Source organism: Salmo salar, chromosome 15 (genome assembly GCF_965601325.2).
Source record: "Salmo salar chromosome 15, fSalSal1, whole genome shotgun sequence".
NCBI classification, from domain to species: domain Eukaryota; kingdom Metazoa; phylum Chordata; class Actinopteri; order Salmoniformes; family Salmonidae; genus Salmo; species Salmo salar.
Window position 1 is genome coordinate 12,516,741 of NC_138305.1, and position 27,632 is coordinate 12,544,372.

Here is a 27,632-nt window from a genome sequence, read left to right on the forward strand (position 1 = left end):
CAGACAAAACCTGGTGGTCAAACGGACTGTCCCTGGTCCATGTACGTCCTCCTCAAAACAGAACAGGACAAATAAGAAATATGTCAGGGATAACAATAACAATACATAACAAATTAAATTGGCAGGGATTAAATGTTATTTGTTTTGATCAGTTAATTAGTTGGTGGTTTTGTTACATTACATTTTATTTCTCCAGTTTTTAGATGTATTTCCCCCACGCCCGTCCAGGAGGCGGCGGTAAACTAACATACTGTGGTTGATCAATGCTTTATGGGTCGAGCAATAACAAATATCTCTGCACAGTTGCTAACTAGGTGGTTAGTTAGTTAGCTGTCAAAAAACATGCTTCTTCAGACTTTCAGGCCATGGCTGACCCTGCTTCGTTGCAGAGGATTGCCAGTAGCAACAACACGACTTTACCACGGTGACAGAGTGGCAGCCGTCGGTACACAGCCTGACACACAGTCCGCGGAGTTTGCGGTAGGTGGTGGAGGGTCAATGGGAAAACGTATCATTGTGAGACGCTGCTACCTCGGACTGCCCTTGGAAATGAATTACTCTCAATGAGTGTAGTAATGCTATCCAGATAAATTAGCTGGCTTATTGTCAGTTGTTTGCAATTTCGTTTCAACCCCTGTATCACCAGCTAGCTAACATGTACTGTAATTAACCAGGGCTAGCTAGATAGCTAACATGTACTGTAATTAACCAGGGCTAGCTAGATAGCTAACATGTACTGTAATTAACCAGGGCTAGCTAGATAGCTAACATGTACTGTAATTAACCAGGGCTAGCTAGCTAGCTAACATGTACTGTAATTAACCAGGGCTAGCTAGCTACCTAACATGTACTGTAATTAACCAGGGCTAGCTAGCTAACATGTACTGTAATTAACCAGGGCTAGCTAGCTAACATGTACTGTAATTAGCCAGGGCTAGCTAACATTGAGAAGGGCAAATGCATCTGGTCCGACATCGTCTCCTCAGCAACGCTTAAAAAAGTACTTCCGGGTCATGGAATTCCGGAATTTTTAAAAATAAAAGTCCCCCCACGTCATAGTAGAAAAGTGTCAACGTGTATTTACTCATAATAATAAAAACAACAATAATAATATGAAGAAAAAAGTGTCTAAACATTAACAGTGATTTGTTTTAAAGTTACATTTTTCATACAAGTTGGCGTTTAAAACACGTTCCAAGGTCAAATAAATGACCCCAATGCAAATCACTGTTTATGAAATACACAATCTTGGTTTATAGAGCAAAAATTATTCTAGGTGACGCAATATAAGTAATGTAGGGAGTGACTCAATAGGGTCTGTAGAATGTATATATGTTGTTATTTCATGGGGCTCTGAATAATACAGAGTGTTGGTGGCCTTTTACTGTGGTCAAACAGCTTAAAGTGGGGTGCCTGCACACTATATGGTATAAATATTGCACTGTACATGGAAAAACAATGGATTGGTGTCCATAAAACTAGGGTCCAGTCTAGTCACTAGAGTCCCTAGAATACAAAACAGGTGAGTTTGAATGTAAAGTTAGTTCATACACTATATATAACAAACTATATGGACACCCCTTCAAATTAGTGGATTTGGCTGACAGGTATAAAACCGAGCACACCACCATGCAATCTCCATAGACAAACATTGTCAGTAGAATGACCTTACCAAAGAGCTCAGTGACTTTCAACGTGGCGCCGTCATTTCAACGTGACGGCGTCATTTCAACGTGACTGCGTCATTTCTGCAGACACACAAACTATCGTTTTTCCTGTACAGTGCAATAGAACAATGATACAGTGAGACTTTTCTCAGACATTACATTTCAAAATTGTTCCTTGAAGAACAATATCACCAGTAAATAAGCAGGATTCGTACAATCATTATCTTGATTGTATGTTTTTTACCAGTAGGTTATGTTCTTGACATTATTAATTTGCAAAGCAGCAAAAAATACGGAATTCGAATAACATGCATAACGTTTTACCGCAGACTTTTATTTTGAAGGCAAAATCCCCAAACCGGAAGTTTTAGTGTAGATAGGCTCCATCTAGCGTTGCTGCTATGACGTTCATCTTTTAAATTTTTTTAAATTTAATTGAACCTTTATTAAACTAGGCCAGTGTCGCCCGGGTTTGGCCGGGGTAGGCCGTCATTGTAAATAACTAAACTAAACCAATAACTAAACCAATATCAAACTAATCAAGTGTTCGACGAAACAAAGCTTCAGACGTCATTAATCACGTGCTTCTGATAGAGCGATACAGACATCGGCACACTGTTTGAACCCACACCTCGTAGCTCCACTATCAAACATAACACCACTACCCTTAATGTCTAGTTGCAGGTGGTTCGTTTTGAATTTAGAAAAGATTCCCTTATTAAATAAACTTTTTTTTTGCTCCATGAAGTAATCCAACAATGTATACACTGCCATCAAGTCTATTTCAAATGTTCTGATCTGGACAGGTGTCATGGTGATAGGTGGCACGTTGGGGTGGACACACACCTGTCCAGATCAGAACATTTAAAATAGACTTGATGGCAGTGTATACATTGTTGGATTACATCATGGAGCAACATTTTTTTATATTTTTGTATTTAACTAGGCAAGTCAGTTAAGAACAAATTCTTATTTACAATGATGGCCTACCAAAAGGCCTCCTGCGGGGACGGGGGCCTGGGATTAAAAATACAAAATAAATATAGGACAAAACACATATCACGACAAGAGACACTACATAAAGAGAGACCTAAGACAACAACGTAGCAAGGTAGCAACACATGACAACAACATTGTAGGAACACATGGTAGCAGCACAAAACATGGTACAAACATTATTTGGCACAGACAACAGCACAAAGGGCAAGAAGGTAGTGTGAAAGAGGAGTGATTTACAATAAAGGAAACCAAGTCTAAATGTAACCTTAGGCTGCAGCTTTGATATGTGCTGAGGGAAGGACAGTGTACCATGTAGCCATACTCCCAAGTACTTGTATGAGGTGACTACCTCAAGCTCTAAACCCTCAGAGGTAGTAATCACACCTTACCAAACCACATGACCTTTGTTTTGTAGGTATTCAGAACAAGGTTAAGGGCAGAGAAAGCTTATTTAATTTAATAACGTTTTTTTTCTAACCCCCTGCAACTAAACATGGACGTAAAAGACATTGGTAGTTGATAAAGGAATTTATATTTTTAAAGTAATGACTAAAGTATTCCACCCTGAAATCATATAATTGTATGAAATGTGTTCGAGTCATAATTCCATCATGTGAGTGACTTGACCATTGTGTTACTATTTCGCAATATGAGCTGGGTAGAGTTGAGACATTCAAGGCCAACTGAACTGTCGACTTGTGATAAATCTGAAACCAAATAACAGGAAAGAGGCCTCCCCTAGGTAAGGGGGAGTAACTGTTAGAAATGGCTAGAAGATAATGAGATATTTTGTGTTAGTATTGTGGGAAAATACAGCCCACCTAAAGGGAGGTGGAGTTTCTACTGGTGTGTGTGAGTTATAAAATGACTGTGTTCTAATTTTTGACTTCAGAGTACTCTCTGAATAAAGAATGAACCTTTTGCAGAATCTGAGACTTTGCCTAATTATTATTATTATTAAACCCAGGGTCTTACAAACCTCGGGGAATTGGTCAAAGCTTAAATGATTGTTTAGTTATCATCATTGGGATTTGAACATTCTCGTGACAGTAGTCTTCCAAGTTGGGAATTGAGTAAGTATCTCTAAGTTAAGGTTGGTTAAATTCTCTGTGCTAAGCCAAACAGTATCTTATCTAATAACACCTCAGACAGCTGGAACAGAGGAATGGCCTGACTAGGATAGATTTTTAATAGCTAGGATACTAGCTAGTCCTTGCCTGATTTATAACCTGCTCTGGAAGCTCCCACTCATACTACACTAATACACTATGGCATTTCACATTATTATACTTATCTTTTCAGGAAAACTATGAACGAATGCAAGTCCTTGTTGATGAGTTGAAAGGCAGATCGGAGAAAATCAAATTGGGTAAGTTAGGTTGGCACCTTCACATGTGAAAACTCTTTTGAATGTTAACAGATGTAGTAATGTCCGGTATTGACCTGCCTGTCTGTTGACCTGCCTGTCTGTTGACCTGTTGACCTGCCTGTCTGTTGACCTGTTGACCTGCCTGTCTGTTGACCTGTTGACCTGCCTGTCTGTTGACCTGCCTGCCTGTCTGTTGACCTGTTGACCTGCCTGTCTGTTGACCTGTTGACTTGCCTGTCTGTTGACTTGCCTGTCTGTTGACTTGCCTGTCTGTTGACATGCCTGTCTGTTGACCTGTTGACCAGCCTACCTGTTGACCAGCCTGTCTGTTGACCAGCCTGCCTGTTGACCTGTTGACCAGCCTGCCTGTTGACCTGTTGACCAGCCTGCCTGTTGACCTGTTGACCAGCCTGCCTGTTGACCTGTTGACCAGCCTGCCTGTTGACCAGCCTGCCTGTTGACCAGCCTGCCTGTTGACTTGCCTGCCTGTTGACTTGCCTGCCTGTTGACTTGCCTGCCTGTTGACTTGCCTGCCTGTCTGTTGACCTGTTGACCAGCCTGTCTTTTGACCTGCCTGTCTGCTGACCTGTTGACCAGCCTGTCTGTTGACCAGCCTGTCTGTTGACCTGCCTGTCTGTTGACCTGTTGACCTGCCTGTCTGCTGACCTGTTGACCTGCCTGTCTGTTGACCTGCCTGTCTGATGGCCTGTTGACCAGCCTGCCTGTTGACCTGTTGACCAGCCTGTCTGTTGACCTACCTGTCTGTTGACCTGTTGACCTACCTGTCTGTTGACCTGTTGACCAGCCTGCCTGTTGACCTGTTGACCAGCCTGTCTGTTGACCAGCCTGCCTGTTGACTTGCCTGCCTGTCTGTTGACTTGCCTGCCTGTCTGTTGACTTGCCTGCCTGTCTGTTGACTTGCCTGTCTGTTGACTTGCCTGTCTGTTGACCTGTTGACCTGCCTGTCTGTTGACCTGTTGACTTGCCTGTCTGTTGACCTGCCTGTCTGTTGACCTGCCTGTCTGTTGACCTGCCTGTCTGATGGCATGTTGACCAGCCTGCCTGTTGACCTGCCTGTCTGATGGCATGTTGACTTGCCTGCCTGTCTGTTGACCAGCCTGCCTGTTGACCTCTTGACCAGCCTGTCTGTTGACCAGCCTGTCTGTTGACCTGTTGACCAGCCTGCCTGTTGATCAGCCTGTCTGATAATGTGTTGAGCCAGGTGGAGGAGAACGTGCCAGAAATCTGCACATCTCCAGAGGGAAGCTTCTCCCCAGAGAACGTATAGACAGACTGCTGGACCCAGGGTAAACACACGCGACTATTCTCTGAACACCTAGTTGTAGATGTATCCTCTGTAGAGGCTCCAAAACCACTTTGTTTTGACGTTTCCAGGTCTGAGGGTTCCTGTATTGTGTTTCTCTCTGCAGGTCTCCGTTCCTGGAATTCTCCCAGTTTGCAGCATACGAGCTCTATGGGAAAGAGGAGGTTCCAGCAGGAGGCATCATCACAGGGATTGGCAGAGTCTCAGGGTGTGTAGAGTACTGTAAACACTAGAGTATTGTAGATTACTGTAAACACTGTAGAGTACTGTAAACACTGTAGAGTACTGTAGACACTGTAGAGTACTGTAGACACTGTAGAGTACTGTAGATTACTGTAGAGTACTGTAAACACTAAACACTGTAGAGTACTGTAAACACAACACTGTAGAGTGCTGTAGACAGAGTACTGTAGACGCTGTAGACACAGGTCCATGAACGTGGTGTGTTTCAGACTTATCTTCCAGTCATAATGCTTATTGTTCCAGCAGTCCTTTTTGTTGTTATCTACTCATCTGATTGGTCGTCTTCCCATCCAGGGTGGAGTGTGTTATTGTTGCTAACGACGCCACGGTGAAAGGAGGCACCTACTACCCAGTCACAGTGAAGAAGCACCTCCGAGCCCAGGAGATAGCTCAGCAGAACCACCTGCCATGTATATACCTGGGTGAGTGCCCTCTCACTCTCTATACTGGTGGCAGCATGGGGATAGATAGCTGTGTTATCAATGTAACACTCTCCCAGGGTTTGTCTCCTGTAGTGGACTCCGGAGGGGAAAGGACTCAGGGACTAGGGGTTGATTTGTGATTGTGTGCCTCTGCAGTGGACTCAGGGACTAGGGGGGTTGATTTGTGATTGTGTGCCTCTGCAGTGGACTCCGGGGGAGCCAACCTCCCCAGACAGGCCGAGGTCTTCCCAGACAGAGAACACTTTGGACGGATCTTCTTCAACCAGGCTCGCCTCTCCTCAGACGGAATAGCACAGGTAACGAATAGCACAGGTAACGAATAGCACGGGCGATGAATAGCACGGGCGATGAATAGCACGGGCGATGAATAGCACGGGCGATGAATAGCACGGGTAATGTGTATTTTTTTGTAAATATATTTTTGGGCGTATATTTACACACGATTTAAATAGAGGAAATCATATGTGATAAACTGATTGGAGTGGGGAGTGGGGATTGAACCCCGGTCTCCGGTGGGGAAAGGAGCATACACACCGTGAACTTTACCACTAGACCGCAGCCTGTTTACACAGGTCATTTTCTGAAAGGTGGAGTGGAGTAGAGTCTGACCCATAATTAGTGCTGGGAATTGCCAAGGTACCTCACGATAAAATATCAAATCAAAAATAAAATAGAATGTTATTTGTCTCACGCGCCGAATACAACAAGCTCGTCAGTAAGCATTTCACGGTAAGGTCTACAGCTGTTGTAATCGGCACATGTGATTTTTATTTTTTATTTTATTTGCAATTGCGTGAGAAAACAGAGTGATGGCCTCTACTAAAAAGAGGAGGATCAGATTTCTATAGGGTAGGCCTACTATATTTATTTCTCAGCTTTCCTAATATAAAGCAAATTGCTTCTCTTTACAACAGGAGTATAATCTGCCTGAGTGGCATGAAAATGAACCACGGGAAAAGCGTCCTCCATTCGCTATTTAAGTGCATAGATGACATGTATTTTTCCCCTGCTGCCCCGGTTTCAATACAGGTGCATGATAACGGTCCATTCTGCATCAAAACTAATTTCACACATATATATTATTTAGTATATGTAAAGACAAGATTTAAATCAAGAATAATCTGATGGGTGACAATATTAGCTTATCACTTGTGAATGATATGTTATCACTTTTCTAATCATAGTACTGTATGGTACCATGGATATTCAGATCTAGATGTAATGTGTGATCAGACGTCGCCCTCCGTCCCCATCGGATATCAGAAAACCAGTCAGTATCTGGTGTGACCACCATTTGTCTCATGCAGCGCGACACATCTCCTTCACATAGACTTGATCAGGCTTTTGATTGTGGCCTGTGGAATGTTGTCCCACTCTCTTCAATGGCTGTGAGAAGTAGCTGGATATTGGTGGAAACTAGAACAAGCTGTCGTACACGTCTATCCAGAGCATCCCAAACATGCTCAATGGGTGACATGTCTGGTGAGTATACAGGCCATGGAAGAACTGGGACATTTTCAGCTTCCAGGAATTGTGTACAGATCCTTGCAACATGGGGCTGTGCATCATCATGCTGAAACATGAGGTGATGGAGGTGGATGAATGGCACGACAATGGGCCTCAGGATCTCGTCACGATATCTCTGTGCATTCAAATTGCCATCGATAAAATGTTATTGCGTTTGTTGTCCGTAGCTTATGCCTGCCCCAAACCATAACCCCACCGTCACCATGGGGCACTCTGTTCACAATGTTGACATCAGCAAACCACTCGCCCACACGATGCCATGCACGTGGTCTGTGGTTGTCAGGCCGGATGGACATTCTGCCAAATTCTCTAAAATGACGTTTATGGGAGAGAAATTAACATTCAATTCTCTGGCAACAGCTCTGGTGGACATTCCTACAGTCAACATGCCAATTGAACCCTCCCTCAAAACTGTGGCATTGTGTTGTGTGACAAAACTGCATTTTAGAGTGGCCTTTTTTTTTGTGGCACCCCCTGCCCAGTCATGTGAAATCAATAGATTAGGGCCTAATTCATTAATTTAAATTGACTGATTTCCTTATATGAACTGTAATTCTGTAAAATCTTTGAAATTGTTGCATGTTGCGTTTTATATTTTTGTTCAGTATATGTTTGTAAATGTGTTATTCCAGATAACGGTGGTCATGTGTTATTCCAGATAGCGGTGGTCATGTGTTATTCCAGATAGCGGTGGTCATGTGTTATTCCAGATAGCGGTGGTTATGTGTTATTCCAGATAGCGGTGGTCATGTGTTATTCCAGATAACGGTGGTCATGTGTTATTCCAGATAACGGTGGTCATGTGTTATTCCAGATAGCGGTGGTCATGTGTTATTCCAGATAACAGTGGTTATGTGTTATTCCAGATAGCGGTGGTCATGGGGTCGTGTACAGCAGGGGGAGCGTATGTCCCGGCCATGGCTGATGAGAGTATCATCGTCAGGAAACAAGGAACCATCTTCCTGGGAGGACCCCCTCTGGTGAGGACTACATAACGTATTATAGATATTTAGCATTTAGAAAATGATGTATCTTTTCGGTGCTATTTATTTTTATAAAAAAAAAAAAAAAATGATTTCACCTTTATGTAACCAGGTAGGCAAGTTGAGAACAAGTTCTCATTTACAATTGCGACCTGGCCAAGATAAAGCAAAGCAGTTCGACACATACAACAACACAGAGTTACACATGGAATAAACAAGCGTACAGTCAATAATACAGTAGAAAATAAGTATGTACAATGTGAGCAAATGAGGTGAGATAAGGGAGGTGTCATGACATCCCTACTGTGTCATGACGACCCTCCTGTGTCATGACGACCCTGCTGTGTCATGACGACCCTGCTGTGTCATGACGACCCTGCTGTGTCATGACGACCCTCCTGTGTCATGACGACCCTCCTGTGTCATGACGACCCTTTGTGTTGTTTTTCAGGTAAAAGCAGCAACAGGTGAGACAGTCTCTGCTGAGGATCTTGGAGGGGCGGATCTTCACTGCAGGTATCAGGCAGTATGACATCATGGTGGAGTAGGGGCCTGAGGGAACACTGTGTTGTGAAATCTGGGAATGTAATGTTTTTAAAATTGTATAAACTGCCCGAATTTTGCTGGACCCCAGGAAGAGTAGCTGCTGGTTTGGCAGGAACTAATGGGGATCCATAATAAACCCCAGGAAGAGTAGCTGCTGCCTTGGCAGGAACTAATGGGGATCCATAATAAATCCCAGGAAGAATAGCTGCTGCCTTGGCAGGAACTAATGGGGATCCATAATAAACCCCAGGAAGAGTAGCTGCTGTCTTGGCAGGAACTAATGGGGGATCCTTAATAAACCCCAGGAAGAGTAGCTGCTGCCTTGGCAGGAACTAATGGGGTTCCATAATAAACCCCAGGAAGAGTAGCTGCTGCCTTGGCATGAACTAATGGGGATCCATAATAAACCCCAGGAAGAGTAGCTGCTGCCTTGACAGGAACTAATGGGGATCCATAATAAATACAAATACAGCGTTGGTCCTTTCTGTGGTGGGAAAAAATACTAAATTGTCAAAGTAAATGCTTTACATCAAACTCCATATATTAAGCAAACCAGACAGCACAATTTTATTGTTTAAAAAAAAATGTATTTACGGACCGACGGCCATACTCCAACACTAGGACATCATTTACAAACGCAGTATGTGTGTTTAGTGAGTCCGCCAGATCAGAGGCAGTAGGGATGACCAGGTGTTCTATTAATAGGTGCCGGTATTGGACCTAATTGGTGTCCTGTCTGAGCATTCAAAATGTAACTTTTTGGTGTCATGGAAAATATATGGAGTAAAAAGTACATCTATTCTTTAGGAATGTAGTGGGGTAAAAGTTGTCAAAAATATAAATAGTAAAAAAAAAAAAAAATACCAAAAAGTATTTTTTTACTTAAATACTTTCCACCACTGGGTTCTTCTATTAGTCAGTATGACGCAGGTCCTAAATGGCTTAATGTCTACAATGTCTCACCTTTCCTCTAAAAAGATCAGGTTAGTTACACTGTAAAGGTGCTACCCAGAACCTGAAAGGGTTCTCCGGCTGTCCCCATAGCTGAATGACTCTTTGGAGAGCCCTTTTTGGTGCCAGCTAGGAACACTTCTGGGTTCCATGTAGAATCCTTTTTACATGGGTTCTACCTGGAACTGTATGAGTTAGGTATGGTAGGTACTGTATGGTAGGTACTGTATGGTATGAGTTAGGTATGGTAGGTACTGTATGGTAGGTACTGTATGAGTTAGGTATGGTAGTACTGTATGGTAGGTACTGTATGGTATGAGTTTGGTATGGTAGGTAGGTACTGTATGGTATGAGTTAGGTTATGGTAGGTACTGTATGGTAGGTACTGTATGGTATGAGTTAGGTATGGTAGGTACTGTATGGTATGAGTTAGGTACTGTATGGTACCATGGAGCAGGTATCAGTATGATATTGGTTAGGTCTGGTTCCTCTATCCAGTGTTGATCCATGTTTGTTTCATGTTTCCTGTCCCACAGGAAGTCAGGTGTAACAGACCACTACGCTCTAGACGATAGCCACGCCCTTCACCTGGCTCGCAAGGCCGTCCGCAACCTCAACTACACCAAGAACATACAGGTGGGTTATAACCTCAACATACAGGTGGGTTATGACCTCAACATACAGGTGGGTTATGACCTCAACATACAGGTGGGTTATGACCTCAACATACAGGTGGGTTATGACCTCAACATACAGGTGGGTTATGACCTCAACATACAGGTGGGTTATAACCTCAACATACAGGTGGGTTATGACCTCAACATACAGGTGGGTTATGACCTCAACATACAGGTGGGTTATGACCTCAACATACAGGTGGGTTATGACCTCAACATACAGGTGGGTTATAACCTCAACATACAGGTGGGTTATGACCTCAACATACAGGTGGGTTATGACCTCAACATACAGGTGGGTTATGACCTCAACATACAGGTGGGTTATGACCTCAACATACAGGTGGGTTATGACCTCAACATACAGGTGGGTTATGACCTCAACTACACCAAGAACATAGTCACTGCTTTGATGTTTGCAGAGAACGACAGGGTGTTGTCCAGGGTCACGCCAAGGTTCTTTGAACTCTGGGAGAGGGGGGACACTGGAGTTGTGAACCGTGATGGAGAGGCCTTGGAGCGGGCAGGCCTTCCTGGGAAGAAGAGCAGCGCCATCTTGTTGATCTTGAGGTGGTGGGCCGACATCCAAGCTGAGATATCTGCCAGGCACGCAGAGATGCATGTCGCCACCTGGGTGTCAGTAGGGAGGGGAAGGAGAAAAGAGGCTCTGTGACATGGAGAAGAGCAGTCTTGGTTGAGTGACCCGTCTTGAAGAGTGACCCGTCTTGAAGCCTGACTGGTTAGGGGTCCAGAAGATCATTCTGAGAGAGTTGACCAGAGACAGAACGCTCAAGTGTTTTTGGAAAGAAAATATAAACCCCAACCAAAATATAGAAGGGATTACAGGTCTATCGTTTTTTGATGTCAAAGGAGTTGTTGGTTTCTTGTGTAGCTAATGTTTGTTCGATTTATTTATTTTTTTAAATAATTTTTTCTCAGAAAAACAAATATGAAAGAAAAAGAGACTTGGTCATTGAAACATGTAGGTAGTTTGTTGCTCTTCTCCTCTCCTGCCCCTCTATTGACGTGATGTTATGGACCTGGTGTGTTGCCAGGTGACCACAGAGCCCCCCGAGGATCCTCTCTACCCAGCTGAGGAGCTGTATGGCATCGTAGGAGCCAACCTCAAACGCAACTTTGATGTCAGAGAGGTACTTCCCCACGTTTTATTAATGTATTTATTACGGGAGTCCAAGGGGAATGGATGAGCTAAAATGATATTGTACTGGTTCATTGTTATTGTTATTATTATTGTTATTATGGGAGTCCAAGGGGAATGGATGAGCTAAAACAATATTGTACTGGTTCATTGTTATTATTATTGTTATTATTATTGTTATTATGGGGGTCCATGTCCCAGAGGGGCATTTTAAATGGACTGTTAGGTTGTGTTTATAATATATCTGTGTTCTACTGTGTGATTGCCAGGTGATAGCAAGGATTGTCGATGGCAGCCGGTTTGATGAGTTCAAAGCCTTCTACGGAGATACAGTGGTCACAGGTCAGTACTAGGCTGGTCACTATCAGTTTCTACTACCTGGGGGTTTAGGCTGGTCACTATCAGTTTCTACTACCTGGGGGTTTAGGCTGGTCACTATCAGTTTCTACTACCTGGGGGTTTAGGCTGGTCACTATCAGTTTCTACTACCTGGGGGTTTAGGCTGGTCACTATCAGTTTCTACTACCTGGGGGTTTAGGCTGGTCACTATCAGTTTCTACTACCTGGGGGTTTAGGCTGGTCACTATCAGTTTATACTGCCTGGGGTTGGGGGGTTTATACTGCCTGGGGTTGGGGGGTTTATACTGCCTGGGGTTGGGGGGTTTATACTGCCTGGGGTTGGGGGGTTTATACTGCCTGGGGTTGGGGGTTTATACTGCCTGGGGTTTATACTGCCTGGGGTTTATACTGCCTGGGGTTGGGGGTTTATACTGCCTGGGGTTTATACTGCCTGGGGTTGGGGGTTTATACTGCCTGGGGTTGGGGGTTTATACTGCCTGGGATTGGGGGTTTATACTGCCTGGGGTGTATACTACCTGGGGTTGGGGGTTATACTGCCTGGGGTTGGGGGTTTATACTGCCGGGGGTTTATACTGCCGGGGGTTTATACTGCCGGGGGTTTATACTACCTGGGGTTGGTGTTTATACTGCCTGGGGTTTATACTGCCTGGGGTTTATACTACCTGGGGTTGGGTTTTATACTGTTGGGGGTTATACTGCCTGGGGTTGGGGTTTATACTGCCTGGGGTTGGGGTTTATACTGCCTGGGGTTGGGGTTTATACTGCCTGGGGTTGGGGTTTATACTGCCTGGGGTTGGGGTTTATACTGCCTGGGGTTGGGGTTTATACTGCCTGGGGTTGGGGTTTATACTGCCTGGGGTTTATACTGCCTGGGGTTTATACTGCCTGGGGTTGGGGGTTTATACTGCCGGGGGTTTATACTGCCTGGGGTTTATACTGCCTGGGGTTGGGGTTTATACTACCTGGGGTTGGGGTTTATACTACCTGGGGTTGGGGTTTATACTACCTGGGGTTGGGGTTTATACTGCCTGGGGTTTATACTGCCTGGGGTTTATACTGCCTGGGGTTTACACTGCCTGGGGTTGGGGGTTTATACTGCCTGGGGTTTATACTGCCTGGGGTTTATACTGCCTGGGGTTTATACTGCCTGGGGTTTATACTACCTGGGGTTGGGGGTTTATACTACCTGGGGTTGGGGGTTTATACTGCAGGGGGTTTATACTGCAGGGGGTTTATACTGCCGGGGGTTTATACTGCCTGGGGTTTATACTGCCTGGGGTTTATACTGCCTGGGGTTGGGGGTTTATACTGCCGGGGGTTTATACTGCCTGGGGTTTATACTGCCGGGGGTTTATACTGCCTGGGGTTTATACTGCCTGGGGTTGGGGGTTTATACTGCCTCTGGTTTATACTGCCTCTGGTTTATACTGCCTGGGGTTTATACTGCCTGGGGTTGGGGGTTTATACTGCTTGGGGTTGGGGGTTTATACTGCTTGGGGTTAGGGGTTTATACTGCCTGGGGTTGGGGGGTTTATACTGCCTGGGGTTAGGGGTTTATACTGCCTGGGGTTAGGGGTTTATACTGCCTGGGGTTGGGGGTTTATACTGCCTGGGGTTGGGGGTTTATACTGCCTGGGGTTTGGGGTTTATACTGCCTGGGGTTTGGGGTTTATACTGCCTGGGGTTTGGGGTTTATACTGCCTGGGGTTTGGGGTTTATACTACCTGGGGTTTGGGGTTTATACTGCCTGGGGTTTATACTGCCTGGGGTTTATACTGCCTGGGGTTTATACTACCTGGGGTTTATACTGCCTGGGGTTGGGGGTTTATACTGCCTGGGGTTTGGGGTTTATATTGCCTGGGGTTTGGGGTTTATACTGCCTGGGGTTTATACTGCCTGGGGTTGGGGGTTTATACTGCCTGGGGTTGGGGGTTTATACTGCCTGGGGTTTATACTGCCTGGGGTTTATACTGCCTGGGGTTGGGGTTTATACTACCTGGGGTTGGGGGTTTATACTGCCTGGGGTTGGGGGTTTATACTGCCTGGGGTTTATACTGCCTGGGGTTGGGGGTTTATACTTGCTGGGGTTTATACTGCCTGGGGTTTATACTGCCTGGGGTTGGGGGTTTATACTGCCTGGGGTTGGGGGTTTATACTGCCTGGGGTTTATACTGCCTGGGGTTGGGGGTTTATACTGCCTGGGGTTGGGGGTTTATACTGCCTGGGGTCGGGACTACGGACTCGGTCAGGGAGAGGTTGAAAATGTCAGTGAAGACACTTGCCAGTTGGTCCGTGCATGCTCTGAGTACACGTCCTGGTAATCCGTCTGGCCCAGCGGCCTTGTGAATGTTTAAAGGTTTTGCTCACATCGGCTACGGAGAGCGTGATCACACAGTCGTCCGGAACAGCTGGTGCACTACATTTACATTTACGTCATTTAGCAGACGCTCTTATCCAGAGGGACTTACAAATTGGTGCATTCACCTTATGATATCCAGTGGAACAACCACTTTACAATAGTACATCTACCGTAATTTCCGGACTATTAAGCACACCTGAATATAAGCTGCACACACTGAATTTTAAAAAAAGTATTATTTTGAACATAAATAAGCCGCACATGTCTATAAGCCGCAGGTGCCTACCGGTACATTGAAACAAATTAACTTTACACAGGCTTTAACGAAGCATGGCTTGTAACAAAAATAAATAGGCTTTAATGAAACACGGCTTGTAACAAAAATAAATAGGCTTTAACGAAACACGGCTTGTAACAAAAATTTTTAAATTAGCAGTAAACGGTAGCCTACCAAGAAAGTCATTGGTCACTATCTTCCTCCTCCTGTGCACTGAAACCACTGAAGTCATCTCTTTCGGTGTCGGAGTTGAATAGTCTCAGAATTGCTTCATCCGATATTGGATCGTTTTCATTGTCGCTCTCGTCACATTCATCCGGAGGCAAATCCCCCGCTGAGCCCTCTTCAACACGCAGCAATCCAGCCTTTCGAAACCCGTTGATGATAGTGGATTTTTTGGCAATGCTCCACGCTGGCAGGACCCATAAATGTGAAAGCGGGAAAAATCCATATATTAGCCGCGCCATTGTTTAAGCCGCGAAGTTCAAAGCGTGGGAAAAAAGTTGCGGCTTATAGTCCATCTTTTTTTGGGGGGGGTTAGAAGGATTACTTAATCCTATCCCAGGTATTCCTTAAAGAGGTGGGGTTTCAGGTGTCTCCGGAAGGTGGGGGTTGACTCCGCTGTCCTGGCGTCATGAGGGAGCTTGTTCCACCATTGGAGTGCCAGAGCAGCGAACAGTTTTGACTGGGCTGAGCGGGAACTGTGCTTCCGCAGAGGTAGGGAGGCGAGCAGGCCAGAGGTGGATGAATGCAGTGCCCTTCTTTGGGTGTAGGGACTGATCAGAGCCTGAAGGTACGGAGGTGCCGTTCCCCCCACAGCTCCGTAGGCAAGCACCATGGTCCTGTAGCAGATGCGAGCTTCAACTGGAAGCCAGTGGAGTGTGCAGAGGAGCGGGGTGACGTGAGAGAACTTGGGAAGGTTGAACACCAGACGGGCTGCGGCGTTCTGGATGAGTTGTAGGGGTTTAATGGCACAGGCAGGGAGCCCCGCCAACAGTGAGTTGCAGTAATGCAGACGGGAGATGACAAGTGCCTGGATTAGGACCTGCGCCGCTTCCTGTGTAAGGCAGGGTCGTACTCTGCGAATGTTGTAGAGCATGAACCTACAGGATCGGGTCACCGCCTTGATGTTAGCGGAGAACGACAGGGTGTTGTCCAGGGTCACGCCAAGGCTCTTGGCACTCTGGGAGGAGGCCACAATGGAGTTGTCAACCGTGATGGCGAGATCATGGAACGGGCAGTCCTTCCCCGGGAGGAAGAGCAGCTCCGTCTTGCCGAGGTTCAGCTTGAGGTGGTGATCCGTCATCCACACTGATATGTCTGCCAGACATGCAGAGATGCGATTCGCCACCTGGTTATCAGAAGGGGGAAAGGAGAAGATTCATTGTGTGTCGTCTGCGTAGCAATGATAGGAAAGACCATGTGAGGATATGACAGAGCCAAGTGACTTGGTGTATAGCGAGAATAGGAGAGGGCCTAGAACTGAGCCCTGGGGGACACCAGTGGTGAGAGCACGTGGTGCGGAGACGGATTCTCGCCACGCCACCTGGTAGGAGCGACCTGTCAGGTAGGACACAATCCAAGAGTGAGCCGCGCCGGAGATGCCCAACTCGGAGAGGGTGGAGTGGAGGATCTGATGGTTCACAGTATCAAAGGCAGCAGATAGGTCTAGAAGGATGAGAGCAGAGGAGAGTGAGTTAGCTTTAGCAGTGTGGAGAGCCTCCCTGACACAGAGAAGAGCAGTCTCAGTTGAATGACCAGTCTTGAAACCTGACTGATTTGGATCAAGAAGGTCATTCATGCATGCTTCAGCGTTGCTTGCCTTGAAGCAGGCATAAAAAGCATCTCTCGGTTTTCCCTTTGTAGCCCGTAATAGTTCGCAAGCCCTGCCACATCTGACGAGCGTCAGAGCCGGTGTAGTAGGATTTAATCTTAGTCCTGTATTGACGCTTTGCTTGTTTGATGGTTCGTCTGAGGGCGTAGTGGGATTTCTTATAAGCGTCCGGATTACTGTCCCGCTCCTTGAAAGCGGCAGCTCTATCCTTTAGTTCGGTGCGGATGTTGCCTGTAATCCATGGCTTCTGGTTGGGAAATGTACGTACGGTCACTGTGGGGACGTTGTCGATGCACTTATTGATGAAGCCGGTGACTGAGGTGGTATACTGCTCAATGGATGAATCCCAGAACATATTCCAGTCTGGGCAAAACAGTCCATCGTCTGACCACTTCTGTATTGAGCGAGTCACTGCTACTTCCTGCTTTAGTTTTTGCTTGTAAGCAGGAATCAGGAGGATAGAATTATGGTCAGATTTGCCAAATGGAGGGCAAGGGAGAGCTTTGTATGCGTCTCTGTGTTTGTAGTTCAGCCACACCTGTTGCTAACAGGTGTATATAATCAAGCACACCGCCATGCAATCTCCATTGACAAACATTGTCGGTAGAATGGCCTTACTGAAGAGCTCAGTGACTTTCAACGTGGCACCGTCATAAGATGCCACCTTTCCCAACAAGTTAGTTTGTCAAATTTCTGCCCTGCTAGAGCTGCCCCGGTCAACTGTACAGTGAGGGGAAAAAAGTATTTGATCCCCTGCTGATTTTGAACATTTGCCCACTGACAAAGATAATTTTAATGGTAGGTTGATGGTAGGTTTATTTGAACAGTGAGAGACAGAATAACAACCAAAAAATCCAGAAAAACGCATGTCAAAAATTTTATAAATTGATTTGCATTTTAATGCGGGAAATAAGTATTTGACCCCTCTGCAAAACATGACTTAGTACTTGGTGGCAAAACCCTTGTAGGCAATCAGAGATCAGACGTTTCTTGTAGTTGGCCACCAGGTTTGCACACATCTCAGGAGGGATTTTGTCCCACTCCTCTTTGCAGATCTTCTCCAAGTCATTAAGGTTTCGAGGCTGACGTTTGGCAACTCGAACCTTCAGCTCCCTCTACAGATTTTCTATGGGATTAAGGTCTGGAGACTGGCTAGGCCACTCCAGGACCTTAATGCGCTTCTTCTTGAGCCAATCCTTTGTTGCCTTGGCCGTGTGTTTTGGGTCATTGTCATGCTGGAATACCCATCCACGACCCATTTTCAATGCCCTGGCTGAGGGAAGGAGGTTCTCACCCAAGATTTGACGGTACATGGCCCCGTCCATTGTCCCTTTGATGCAGTGAAGTTGTCCTGTCCCATTAGCAGAAAAACACCCCCAAAGCATAATTTTTCCACCTCCATGTTTGACGGTGGAGATGGTGTTCTTGGGGTCATAGGCAGCATTCCTCCTCCTCCAAAGACGGCGAGTTGAGTTGATGCCAAAGAACTCCATTTTGGTCTCATCTGACCACAACACTTTCACCCAGTTGTTCTCTGAATCATTCAAATGTTCATTGGCAAACTTCAGACGGGCATGTATATGTGCTTTCTTGAGCAGGGGGACCTTGCGGGCGCTGCAGGATTTCAGTCCTTCACGGTGTAGTGTTACCAATTGTTTTCTTGGTGACTATGGTCCCAGCTGCCTTGAGATCATTGACAAGATCCTCCCGTGTAGTTCTGGGCTGATTCCTCACCGTTCTCATGATCATTGCAACTCCACGAGGTGAGATCTTGCATGGAGCCCCAGGCCGAGGAAGATTGACAGTTCTTTTGTGTTTCTTCCATTTGCGAATAATCGCACCAACTGTTGTCACCTTCTCACCAAGCTGCTTGGTGATGGTCTTGTAGCCCATTCCAGCCTTGTGTAGGTCTACAATCTTGTCCCTGACATCCTTGGAGAGCTCTTTGGTCTTGGCCATGGTGGAGAGTTTGGAATCTGATTGATTGATTGCTTCTGTGGACAGGTGTCTTTTTTACAGGTAACAAACTGAGATTAGGAGCACTCCCTTTAAGAGTGTGCTCCTAATCTCAGCTCGTTACCTGTATAAAAGACACCTGGGAGCCAGAAATCTTTCTGATTGAGAGGGGGTCAAATACTTATTTGCCTCATTTAAAATGCAAGTAATTTTATAACATTTTTGACATGCGTTTTTCTGGATTTTTTGGTTGTTATTCTGTTTCTCACTGTTCAAATAAACCTACCATTAAAATTATAGACTGATCATTTCTTTGTCAGTGGGCAAACGTACAAAATCAGCAGGGGATGAAATACTTTTTTCCCTCACTGTAAGTGATGTTATTGTGACGTGGAAACGTCTAGGAGCAACAACAGCTCAGCCGCGAAGTGGTAGGCCACACAAGCTCACAGAACGGGACCGCCGAGTGCTGAAGCGAGTAGCGTGTAAAAATCATGTGTCCTCGGTTGTAACGCTCACTACTGAGTTCCAAACTCCCTCTGGAAGCCACATCAGCAAGAACTATTCGTCGACAGCTTCATGAAATGTGTTTCCATGGCCGAGCAGCTGCAAGCCTAAGATCGCCATGCGTAATGCCAAGCGTCGGCTGGAGTGGCGTAAAGCTCGCCGCCATTGGACTCTGGAGCAGTGGAAACGCGTTCTCTGGAGTAATGAATCGCTCTTCAATATCTGGCAGTCCGACAGACAAATCTGGGTTTGGCGGATGCCAGGAGAGCACTACTTGCCTCAATGCATCGTGCCAACTGTAAAGTTTGGTGGAGGAGGAATAATGGTCTGGGGCTGTTTTTCATGGTTTGGGCCCCTTAGTTCCAGTGAAGGGAAATCTTAACACTACAGCATACAATGACATTCTAGACAATTCTGTGCTTCCAAATTTGTGCCAACAGTTTGGGGGAAGGCCCTTTCCTGTTTCAGCATGACAATGCCCCCGTGCACAAAGCAAGGTCCATACAGAAATGCTGTGTCAAGATCGGTGTGGAAGAACTTGACTGGCCTGCACAGAGCCCTGACCCATATTAATGACCATGATTTTGGAATGAGATATTGGACTAGCAGGTGTCCACATACTTTTGGTCATGTGGTGAACATCTACAGTACAGAACCTTAAAATACATCCAGTATGTGGATATAACCCTGCATGTCTTGAGAGACAATGCTTTGTGTCGTTGAAGTACAGGTGTGTTGTTGAAGTACAGGTGTGGTGTTGAAGTACAGGTGTGATTAGACCTGTGTGGTGTTGAAGTACAGGTGTGTTTAGACCTGTGTGTCGCTGAAGTACAGGTGTGGTTAATTCCGTCTCCTGTCTGTTCCCAGGGTTCTCCAGGATATTCGGGTACCCCGTTGGAATCATTGGTAACAATGGAGTCCTGTTCTCAGAGTCTGCTAAGAAAGTACGTTTACGCAGGTTGAGGAAGTTGATCTGACACATGATTATAGACTAGGATCTTTTTAATTCACAGTAAAATAATCACTATGTACATAATGAGTTCTGCATTACTGCGTTCCAGGCAACTCATTTCATAGAGTTATGCTGTCAAAGAAATATTCCACTTATCTTTCTACAAAACATCACAGGTAAGTTCAGACGAGATTGATTCCTTCTACAAGACATGGCTGGCAGGGTGTATGAAGTTCAATGTTTAATCTTTTTTGTTTTGTGCTCTGACCCTGCGTCGCTCTCTCCCCCTCTGTCCTCCTCTCCCTCTGTCCCTGTCCTCCCCCTTCTCTGTCCCTGCCCTCCCCCCTCTCTCTCTGTCCCTGTCCTCCCCCTCTCTGTCTCTCTCTGCAGGCTTCATGGTGGGCAGGGAGTACGAGGCAGGTGGCATCGCCAAGGACGGGGCTAAGATGGTCACAGCGGTTGCGTGTGCCAACGTGCCCAAGATCACGGTGATCATCGGTGGCTCGTATGGAGCGGGCAACTACGGCATGTGTGGCAGAGCTTACAGGTATACCATACACACTACATAGTATACCCTACACACTACATAGTATACCCTACACACTACATAGTATACCCTACACACTACATGGTATACCATACATAGTATACCCTAAACACTACATAGTATACCCTACATAGTATACCCTACACACTACATAGTATACCCGACACACTACATACTATACCCTACACACTACATAGTATACCCTACACAGTATACCCTACACAGTATACCCTACACAGTATACCCTACACCCGACACACTACATAGTATACCCGACACACTACATACACTACATAGTATACCCTACACACTACATAGTATACACTACATAGTATATAGTATACCCTACACACACTACATAGTATACACTACACACCACACACTACATGGTATACCATACACACTACATGGTATACACTACATAGTATATAGTATACCCTACATACACTACATAGTATACCCTACACACTACATAGTATACCCTACACACTACATAGTATACACTACACACCACACACTAAATAGTATACCCTACACACTATATAGTATACCCTACACACTACATAGGTATACCCTACACACTACATAGTATACCCAACACACTACATAGTATACCCTACACACTACTTAGTATACCCTACACACTACATAGTATACCCTACACACTACATAGTATACCCTACATAGTATACACTACACACTACATAGTATACCCTACACACTACATAGTATACCCTACATAGTATACCCTACACAGTATATAGATACAGGTCTTAATGACAGGTCTTGTCAAGCTTACGGGTATACCCAATATGTGTTCCCCAACTGGTGGCCCGGGGGAGTTTATCTGCCCCCCTAAGTACTGAGCGAAAAATAAACAAGTGGAATTTTCATTGTTGGATATGAGAGTGTAAAAACACCAGGAAATCAGCTCACAAGTGATTTTAATGTACGTGTGTGTTCCCACACATAATAGAGACGGAAATGTAAAAGCAAGGTTTGAAATTATTTTGTTTTAGTCTAACATTTGTTTTGGGGATTCTTGCGGTCAATTTGAAGTCTAGAAATGTATTTTTAATTATGTTCTGGCACCCCGACCATCCATGCAAGAAAAACCCTACACACTAGCCTTCCCTGTGGCTCAGTTGGTAGAGCATGGTGTTTGCAATGCCAGGGTTGTGGGTTCGATTCCCACGGGGGGCCAGCACAGAAAGAAAATGTATGAAATGTATGCATTCACTACTGTAAGTCGCTCTGGATAAGAGCGTCTGCTAAAATGACAAAAATGTTAAAAAAAATAATAATAATGTAAATGTAAAAAAAATTGTCGTGCGACTGAATGTAGTTGATGATCCCTGCCCTATATGGACAGAAATATTTTATTGAAGGTTGGTCCTAGGATTAGGCCCTTCTTTCCTGGTAGCTAGAGGGACCGTTGGTTCCTCATGTACAGTAAGCAAGATGTCTCCTCTGCTCCAGCCCCCGGTTTCTGTACATGTGGCCCAACTCCCGTATCTCTGTGATGGGTGGAGAGCAGGCTGCCACCGTGCTGGCTACCATCACTAAAGACCAGCGGACTAGAGAGGGCAAGGAGGTGAGTAAATCCTCCACCATACCTCAGTGGGTTAACATCTAGACTAAAGACCAGCGGACTAGAGAGGGTAAGGAGGTGAGTAAATCCTCCACCATACCTCAGTGGGTTAACATCTAGACTAAAGACCAGCGGACTAGAGAGGGCAAGGAGGTGAGTAAATCCTCCACCATACCTCAGTGGGTTAACATCTAGACTAAAGACCAGCGGACTAGAGAGGGCAAGGAGGTGAGTAAATCCTCCACCATACCTCAGTGGGTTAACATCTAGACTAAAGACCAGCGGACTAGAGAGGGCAAGGAGGTGAGTAAATCCTCCACCATACACCAGTGGGTTAACATCTAGACTAAAGACCAGCGGACTAGAGAGGGCAAGGAGGTGAGTAAATCCTCCACCATACCCCAGTGGGTTAACATCTAGACTAAAGACCAGCGGACTAGAGAGGATAGGAGGTCAGTATTACTCCACCATACCCCAGTGGGTTAACATCTAGGCTAAAGACCAGAGAGGATAGGAGGTCAGTATTCCTCCACCATACCCCAGTGGATTAACATCTAGACTAAAGACCAGAGAGGATAGGAGATCAGTATTACTCCACCATACCTCAGTGGATTAACATCTAGACTAAAGACCAGAGAGGATAGGAGGGGAGTATTCCTCCACCATACCCCAGTGGATTAACATCTAGGCTAAAGACCAGCGGACTAGAGAGGATAGGAGGTCAGTATTACTCCACCATACCCCAGTGGGTTAACATCTAGGCTAAAGACCAGAGAGGATAGGAGGTCAATATTCCTCCACCATACCCCAGTGGATTAACATCTAGACTAAAGACCAGAGAGGATAGGAGATCAGTATTACTCCACCATACCTCAGTGGATTAACATCTAGACTAAAGACCAGCGGACTAGAGAGGATAGGAGGGGAGTATTACTCCACCATACCCCAGTGGATTAACATCTAGACTAAAGACCAGCGGACTAGAGAGGATAGGAGGGGAGTAAATCCTCCACCATACCCCAGTGGATTAACATCTAGACTAAAGACCAGCGGACTAGAGAGGATAGGAGGGGAGTAAATCCTCCACCATACCCCAGTGGATTAACATCTAGACTAAAGACGAGAGAGGATAGGAGGGGAGTATTACTCCACCATACCTCAGTGGATTAACATCTAGACTAAAGACCAGCGGACTAGAGAGGATAGGAGGTCAGTATTACTCCACCATACCCCAGTGGATTAACATCTAGACTAAAGATCAGAGAGGATAGGAGGTGAGTATTACTCCACCATACCTCAGTGGATTAACATCTAGACTAAAGACCAGCGAGGATAGGAGGGGAGTATTACTCCACCATACCCCAGTGGATTAACATCTAGACTAAAGATCAGCGGACTAGAGAGGGCAAGGAGGTGAGTATTACTCCACCATACCCCAGTGGATTAACATCTAGACTAAAGATCAGCGGACTAGAGAGGGCAAGGTGGTCAGTATTACTCCACCATACCCCAGTGGATTAACATCTAGACTAAAGACCAGCGAGGATAGGAGGGGAGTATTACTCCACCATACCCCAGTGGATTAACATCTAGCCTAAAGACCAGCGGACTAGAGAGGATTACTCCACCATACCCCAGTGGATTAACATCTAGACTAAAGACCAGAGAGGATAGGAGGGGGAGTATTCCTCCACCATACCCCAGTGGGTTAACATCTAGGCTAAAGACCAGAGAGGATAGGAGGGGAGTATTCCTCCACCATACCTCAGTGGATTAACATCTAGACTTAAGACCAGCGGACTAGAGAGGATTACTCCACCATACCCCAGTGGATTAACATCTAGACTAAAGACCAGAGAGGATAGGAGGTGAGTATTCCTCCACCATACCCCAGTGGATTAACATCTACACTAGAGATTTTTTCTGACAGTAGGTATCACCTCAGCCAGCATTTTTCCAAACCTCTCCTCTGGGACCCCCAGCCGATCCAAACCTCTCCCTTGGGACCCCCAGCCGTTCCCAAATCTCTGGGACCCCCAGCCGATCCAAACCTCTCCCCTGGGACCCCCAGCCGTTCCCAAATCTCTGGGACCCCCAGCCGATCCAAACCTCTCCTCTGGGACCCCCAGCCGATCCAAACCTCTCCTCTGGGACCTCCAGCCGATCCAAACCTCTCCTCTGGGACCCCCAGCCGATCCAAACCTCTCCTCTGGGACCCCCAGCCGATCCAAACCTCTCCTCTGGGACCCCCAGCCGATCCAAACCTCTCCTCTGGGACCCCCAGCCGATCCAAACCTCTCCTCTGGGACCTCCAGCCGATCCAAACCTCTCCTCTGGGACCCCCAGCCGATCCAAACCTCTCCTCTGGGACCTCCAGCCGATCCAAACCTCTCCTCTGGGACCCCCAGCCGATCCAAACCTCTCCTCTGGGACCTCCAGCCGATCCAAACCTCTCCTCTGGGACCCCCAGCCGATCCAAACCTCTCCTCTGGGACCCCCAGCCGATCCAAACCTCTCCTCTGGGACCCCCAGCCGATCCAAACCTCTCCTCTGGGACCCCCAGCCGATCCAAACCTCTCCTCTGGGACCTCCAGCCGATCCAAACCTCTCCTCTGGGACCCCCAGCCGATCCAAACCTCTCCTCTGGGACCTCCAGCCGATCCAAACCTCTCCTCTGGGACCCCCAGCCGATCCAAACCTCTCCTCTGGGACCCCCAGCCGATCCAAACCTCTCCTCTGGGACCCCCAGCCGATCCAAACCTCTCCTCTGGGACCCCCAGCCGATCCATGTATTTGATCTATTTCAGAGCTAGCATACCTGATTAGGACACAATTGCAGTGTAATTGGATGAAGACCGTCATGAAATAAAATAACTGTTTAAAAAAAGAAATGTTACAGCTGACTGAAGATGGGACGGCCAGCCATTCATACGGGTTGAGTCCGTTTCTGTGATAACATGGACTCTTTACAACGTGATGAAACAAAACAAGGTGTTCCAGCCTTCGGTTGCCTCGGCAATGTCCCCCCCTCCCTGCAGCAGCAACAAACTTAGAAATAGAATGAATAGAAAATTGAAATCTTAATTTTTTTAAATCTTAATCTTTACTATTCTAACGTTGGACCACGGTTATTTGGCTGACCATTTAAGTCATCCAAGATTACAAAACCATCACAGCCCTAAAACTAATTCACCTTTTCAACTAATCATCAAGCCCTTGACTACATGAATCAGCTGAGCTACTTCAGGGCTACAACAACATTGTGAAATATCTGGGGGTCCCCGAGGGGAGGTTTGGATCGGCTGGGGGTCCCCGAGGGGAGGTTTGGATCGGCTGGGGGTCCCCGAGGGGAGGTTTGGATCGGCTGGGGGTCCCCGAGGGGAGGTTTGGATCGGCTGGGGGTCCCCGAGGGGGGGTTTGGATCGGCTGGGGGTCCCCGTGGAGGGTTTTGGATCGGCTGGGGGTCCCTGAGGGGAGGTTTGGATCGGGCTGATCCAGGCTGTTACAGGACTAATATAACCAATTTTCCATGTTCAGTTCACAGCAGAGCAGGAGGCCGCCATGAAGGAACCCATCGTCAAACGGTTTGAAGAGGAAGGAAGCCCGTACTTCTCCAGCGCAAGGTGAGATATCAGCATCACCCAGTATATGATGCATGGTTCATAAGGCGGTCTATGATGGCATTATTAATGTGCTTATAATGAATTATGAAGAGTATCTCAAATCAAATTTGATTTGTCACAGGCACCAAATACAACAGGTGTAGTAGACCTTACAGTGAAATGCTGAATAAAAGCCCTTAACCAACAATGCAGTTAAAAAAAAATTAAAATAATAATAATATCTATTGTGAGTTTTAGCGTATGTTTCCTTATCTTCCATGTTGTTCTGTTTGTCTCTGCCCGTCTGTGTAGGCTATGGGATGACGGTATCATCGACCCGGCTGACACCCGTCTGGTTCTGGGAATGAGTCTCAGTGCTACACTCAATGCCCCGACACAGAGGACACGCTTCGGAGTGTTCCGGATGTAAACATCCACGGGCCCACTGGAGGACAGACTAAACATCCACAGGCCCACTAGAGGACAGACTAAACATCCACAGGCCCACTAGAGGACAGACTAAACATCCACAGGCCCACTAGAGGACAGACTAAACATCCACAGGCCCACTAGAGGACAGACTAAACATCCACAGGCCCACTAGAGGACAGACTAAACATCCACAGGCCCACTAGAGGACAGACTAAACATCCACAGGCCCACTAGAGGACAGACTAAACATCCACAGGCCCACTAGAGGACAGACTAAACATCCACAGGCCCACTAGAGGACAGACTAAACATCCACAGGCCCACTAGAGGACAGACTAAACATCCACAGGCCCACTAGAGGAGACTCTGGAGCCAGTCTGTACTATAGAGTCTTCAAGGACTGTATCCTGTATGCGACGTCCCAAATGGAACCCTATTCCCTATATAGTGCACTACTACCACATGGGCCCTGGTCAAATGTAGCGCACTATGTAGGGAGGCATTTGGGACAATCATGTATTTTGTAGAACCAGTCAATTGTACAACCCCAGGCAGCGTTGTCCGTAGTGTGTGTGTGGTGACTGACCATAGAAGAAGAATTTGTTCTGGAAAAGCAATTAATTAAACTGTCAGCTTTGTTCAACTGTATCTGTATTCTGTAAGCGGGACATTCACACATAACTCTGACTTCAGCATAAATCATTAATCAGTGTCAATAAGGAGACTTCTGATAAAGTCTAAGATAAGTAAGATAAGTAATCGAACCTCAAGTCAGAATACTAAGTGTCCTCCTTAATCACATTCAGTGCCTGTTACTCCTTCTGATATGGTCAAACATCAGGATTCATATCACACCGCCTCTGGGAGTCTCTTTCTAACTAACTCTCTGTTTTTTTATTTTGTTGTATGTTGCTTCTATTTTCTCAAATTTGGATTACCGTTCTGGTGTTCACCAATTAAATGAATTGACCACACATGGAAACCTGTTTTTTTTTTGTTTCATTATAATATTTACAGAAGCATTGTTTTCTCCATATCCTCACCAAATTAATAGTTTTTAATTGTTGAGGTTTTAGAACACTTGGTAACATGATTTGAAACAGCCTGTATTGATGCTGGTCAATGTTTGTTAAATCTCCATTTTATTTGATTGAAACGGAACAGTGAAATATATTAAATGATCATTGGGATATTATTTGAAAATGGTAACGTACTGTAGAATTTCAACGTGTCACAAGGACTTCCCAGTTAGCATTGAGCAATCGGGTGGTCGCTCTAACTTTTGCCACCTCAATCTCCTTCACCCTTACAGGGCACTCCAGGAACT

At 45.9% G+C, this 27,632-nt stretch overlaps 1 protein-coding gene across 2 annotated transcripts; it reads left to right on the forward strand.

Annotated features, from left to right (window-relative positions):
* Nucleotides 1-261: 261 nt before the first annotated feature.
* Nucleotides 262-27,279, forward strand: mccc2 (methylcrotonyl-CoA carboxylase subunit 2). 2 transcript variants are annotated; one of them, XM_014143558.3, is made up of 17 exons: nucleotides 262-480; nucleotides 3,969-4,035; nucleotides 5,258-5,342; nucleotides 5,466-5,567; nucleotides 5,897-6,024; nucleotides 6,229-6,341; nucleotides 8,439-8,552; nucleotides 9,007-9,071; nucleotides 10,589-10,688; nucleotides 11,785-11,880; nucleotides 12,158-12,230; nucleotides 20,049-20,125; nucleotides 20,243-20,309; nucleotides 20,524-20,680; nucleotides 22,160-22,274; nucleotides 25,809-25,894; nucleotides 26,186-27,279. In XM_014143558.3, the coding sequence occupies exons 1-17, from the start codon at nucleotides 343-345 to the stop codon at nucleotides 26,301-26,303; spliced, it is 1,701 nt and encodes a 566-aa protein (XP_013999033.1). In that variant the 5' UTR covers nucleotides 262-342; the 3' UTR covers nucleotides 26,304-27,279. The 2 variants fall into 2 exon arrangements, with proteins under 2 accessions (XP_013999033.1, XP_013999034.1); XM_014143559.3 differs by lacking the exons at nucleotides 20,049-20,125; nucleotides 20,243-20,309.
* The last annotated feature ends 353 nt before the right edge of the window (nucleotides 27,280-27,632 follow it).

Coding starts and splice junctions, on each gene's coding strand:
- mccc2 (XM_014143558.3), top strand. CDS start 343: ATGCTTCTTCAGACTTTCAGGCCATGGCTGACCCTGCTTCGTTGCAGA. Junction 4,036..5,257: donor ATCGGAGAAAATCAAATTGG/GTAAGTTAGGTT, acceptor GTGTTGAGCCAG/GTGGAGGAGAACGTGCCAGA. Junction 12,231..20,048: donor CGGAGATACAGTGGTCACAG/GTCAGTACTAGG, acceptor GTCTGTTCCCAG/GGTTCTCCAGGATATTCGGG.